The sequence below is a fragment of the Parambassis ranga genome, chromosome 2, assembly GCF_900634625.1.
Source record: "Parambassis ranga chromosome 2, fParRan2.1, whole genome shotgun sequence".
NCBI classification, from domain to species: Eukaryota; Metazoa; Chordata; class Actinopteri; family Ambassidae; genus Parambassis; species Parambassis ranga.
Genome location: NC_041023.1, coordinates 45,159,249 through 45,162,811, shown reverse-complemented (window position 1 = coordinate 45,162,811; position 3,563 = coordinate 45,159,249). Strand labels below are relative to the sequence as shown.

At 45.7% G+C, this 3,563-nt stretch overlaps 1 protein-coding gene across 1 annotated transcript in view; it reads right to left on the bottom strand.

Annotated features, from left to right (window-relative positions):
- The window catches only part of LOC114449022 (solute carrier family 2, facilitated glucose transporter member 3-like), an 8,974-nt gene extending 6,197 nt beyond the window's left edge, over positions 1-2,777 (bottom strand). The window contains exons 1-2 of the mRNA XM_028426335.1: positions 2,729-2,777; positions 2,414-2,619 (exon numbers count right to left, since the gene is read on the bottom strand). Coding sequence (XP_028282136.1) covers positions 2,414-2,425 — 12 coding nt within the window. The 5' untranslated portion in view covers positions 2,426-2,619; positions 2,729-2,777. The remainder of the gene's footprint in view (positions 1-2,413; positions 2,620-2,728) is intronic.
- Positions 2,778-3,563: the final 786 nt, after the last annotated feature.

Sequence of the window (3,563 nt, the reverse complement as noted above, 5' to 3'; positions counted from 1 at the left end):
TCACAATAATTCAAATCAATTCAATTTTATTTTTATAGCGTCCTGTTTAGTGTATAAATGTGTGTTCACCTGATGCTGTGACCAGATGAGAGATGATGGATTAAATAAAAACAGGATCAGTCTTGGGACTTTGTCCCTGCACCGTGCAGAGGACGCTCAGCTCAGGAGGAGGACACTGTTCTTATGGATGTATGATCCTTGTTGTGTTCCTCTTGTTGGATTTCCAACAACAACGACCTGAATATAATCCCACTGGATTACAAACATGGAGTAGACGTGTGTTGACACGTGAAGTTTGTGCTGCGCCTCGGTCTCGGCTCAGCAGTCAAACCTTTTTAGGATCCTTCGGGTTAATGAAATTAGTTCTTTGGCTGTGAGCCGCTTCGGTGTTTTGCTCTTTTACTTCCTGAGGATTTATGTGACATTTAAGAGTGATCAATAATCCTGTGTCTGCTACAGACAGATGTTTGTCTACACTGCTGTGATTCTTCATCCAAACATCAGCCGACTGCACCTTTAACTGCCAGAGATGAGCTTCAGGACAAAATGAAACTCTGAGTGGTGTCACACAACGCTGCACACACTCCACAACCCCATGACACACACACACACACACTTCCTGCTTCACTTGCCACGAGGTTCACCTTCCTCTTTCTCTCTCCCTCATCATCATTTTGTTCTGGTCAAGTCACAGTGACTCAGTAGAAATCATCAGTCACATGACCGCACCCAAAATACCTCCGATAAGGATCAATAAGCCCGTCAATCATCAGCATTTCCAGCATTTCCAGCGACACTTTAGCATTTAACCGTAGCTAACTAACTCGTGTGGGTCTATAACAGAGAATTTCTCCTTAAAGGTACACTGTAGCCTGTCTGTCTCCCCCTGCTGCCAGCGAGAGGAATTACACAAACACTGATTTACTTTTTTAATTGACACCGTTCCACCAGACGCTCCACTTTATATGGCTACGGATGCTAACCTGTATTATTTTAGCACCCTCTGCTTAGCATGCCAGGTTAGCATTATGTTAGCAAGCAGCTGCCACAAGCTAAATCACCCACAAACAAACCAAATTTACTGTATGACTTATATTCATATTGACACTAACACAAGTTACATACTGTTAAACTGATTTAGCTTAGCTTAGTTGCTAAGCTAAACATAGAATTAGAAGCTTTTAATGTCTCATTATTGTTTAAAATAAGTGACCGGGAGACAAACTCCTGTCCAGCCTGTTGCAGCACAGCGACGCAGACTTGCTGAACAGATGCTGCGTTACCACAGCAACCAGTGATCATGATGCTCATGCTGTCCTAACACACACTAATCCACCCTGATACATGAAACATCACGCAGCCTCTCGGCCAAAATAAAGACAACGCACAACCATCGCTGAAACAAAATGTCTGCAGCCTCCGGCTGCTCAGCGTCTCTCCGTCCATCTAAGAGTGTCCAGATCCTCCACCCCCCCACTCCTCCACTCCCCCGTCCTTCTTTCTCTTGTCTCCATGGTGACAGGCTGGAAGTGACAGTTTTATTTACACAAGCTGAAAGTAACCACCGAAGAGGAGCAGGGGGTCTCATAAAGGAAAGAACCACTCAATGCACACACACACACACACACACAATGGCTACATCTGACCTACATCAGCTCACTGACACCGTTTCTATGTTAAGAGTCAATCAACTCAACTCTTCAGTGTGAGCAGGAGGAAGGTTATTGAGCTGCTTTCAGGCTGTCGCACACATGTATTGACGACTGATCAATATCTCACGTGACCAGAAGGAGGACACACACAACAGGGTGGCCTTCAGGGACACGCCGCCTGCACGTACGCACAAATACTTGAGTTGCTAATTGGTATGCATCGACAGAAGGCGGCACTCAATGGGATTATTTCTTTTTCTGTTTTTTGAAGTTTTTGTTCACGATTTCAGTGTAAAACAAAGGATGAACATATAATTATGATTATTATTTGTTCATGTTTTGACATCAAACCTGGTTAGAAGTACAGATAAAACTTTTGTAGCTGTAGTTCATTCATAATTCTGTTTTAGGTCCTTCACACAAACCTCAGAGGATGGGAGTCAACCTGCTGCATCAATCTGTTGCTCCCACGACTCTGAGAATAATCCAACAAATGCAAGTTTTAAATGAATCAAACAGAATTATAGCAGCTAAATGTCCACTTCCTGTCTCTTATCATGAAGATATCGATATCTTACACATGCACACCATTAGTCAGCCATTACTACTGAACACACACACACATCTGCAGCACCCATGGGTGACTCACAGATGCTGTGGGCGCCCACACAGCTGACACTTTATATAGTAACACATGAACGCTACAGATGATCATAATCCAGATTATTTTAAGGAGCAGAGACTCCCTGAATGTTACTCACTTGTCCCTCCATCTTCTCTTTAATCTGGCTTTGCGGGCTGCAGGACGCGGACAGGGGCTTCAGGTGGCGGTGGAAACCTGCGCAGGACCCGCCCGGCGGCGCTGAGAGCTGCGGGAGGAGGAGCGCGCGCACACACGCCAAAAATTAGGAGCTGTCCGTGGTGCTAAAACCGGGCACGACACCACCGCAATCCTCGTCACTTCCCCCTGAAAGAGCCAATGAGTGCCGGCGTTAGAATCAAAGGATGAAGCAGCAGAACATGTGTTGACCTCTCGCTTCTTCTGTCGGTCAGAGCGGAGGATGGAGGACCCTCACCTGTCGTGATCCTCTCCTTCAGAATCTGTCGTTCAGGAGCCGCGAGGAGAAGCGCACGTATCAACCTATAAAAACTGGGAATGCTGGGATGCCGTGACGTGGCTCCGCCTCTCCGCGTTTACGTGCAGAAGCCCATGACTCCTGTGCATCATCATCATCATCATCGTCGTCGTCGTCGTACCCCGTGAGGCGGCGTCCATGTCCTATTATGGTTGTTGCCTTTATTCGGTTAGTTGGTCAGATCAGTTGACGGGAGGGCGCGCATGCGCGGAATGAAGGGATCCTGAGGGTCGTGAGAGAGGGGGGGATTATACCCCCCCTTCCCTCACGTTCTGCTGTCCTCCTCGTTTTCCCATAATGCCCCTCGCTGCGACCTTCACAGTATGACTGATGCTGCGGATGATGATGCAACGCGGCCTGTTACTAGGGCAACCGGGCATGGGATGCGGCTCAGATGGATGGGATGCTCCAGCTGCGAATCGAGACTTTTAGGTTTTTCTTCATTATTATTATTATTATAAAATAAGAATTGAAGTTACCAGTGACAGAGTGAGGCCAAGATGTGTGTGTGGATATCAGATTAGGATTAAGATTAAGATGAACACACACACACTTCAGCTGCCTTCAGTCTTATGTTCTGCACAGAAGTCAGATGACTCCACATCAGAGAGGTTTGTGTAAAAGTATTATGCAATAAATGTAAAGAATTTCACAGACACACAACCCGACTGTGCTCACATCGTTTTCCTATATGTTCATTTCAGGTTATTTGTATCTAATTATTAAAATTCAATGTGACGCATGGATTATTAAACTAGCAGAAAATGCCAAAATA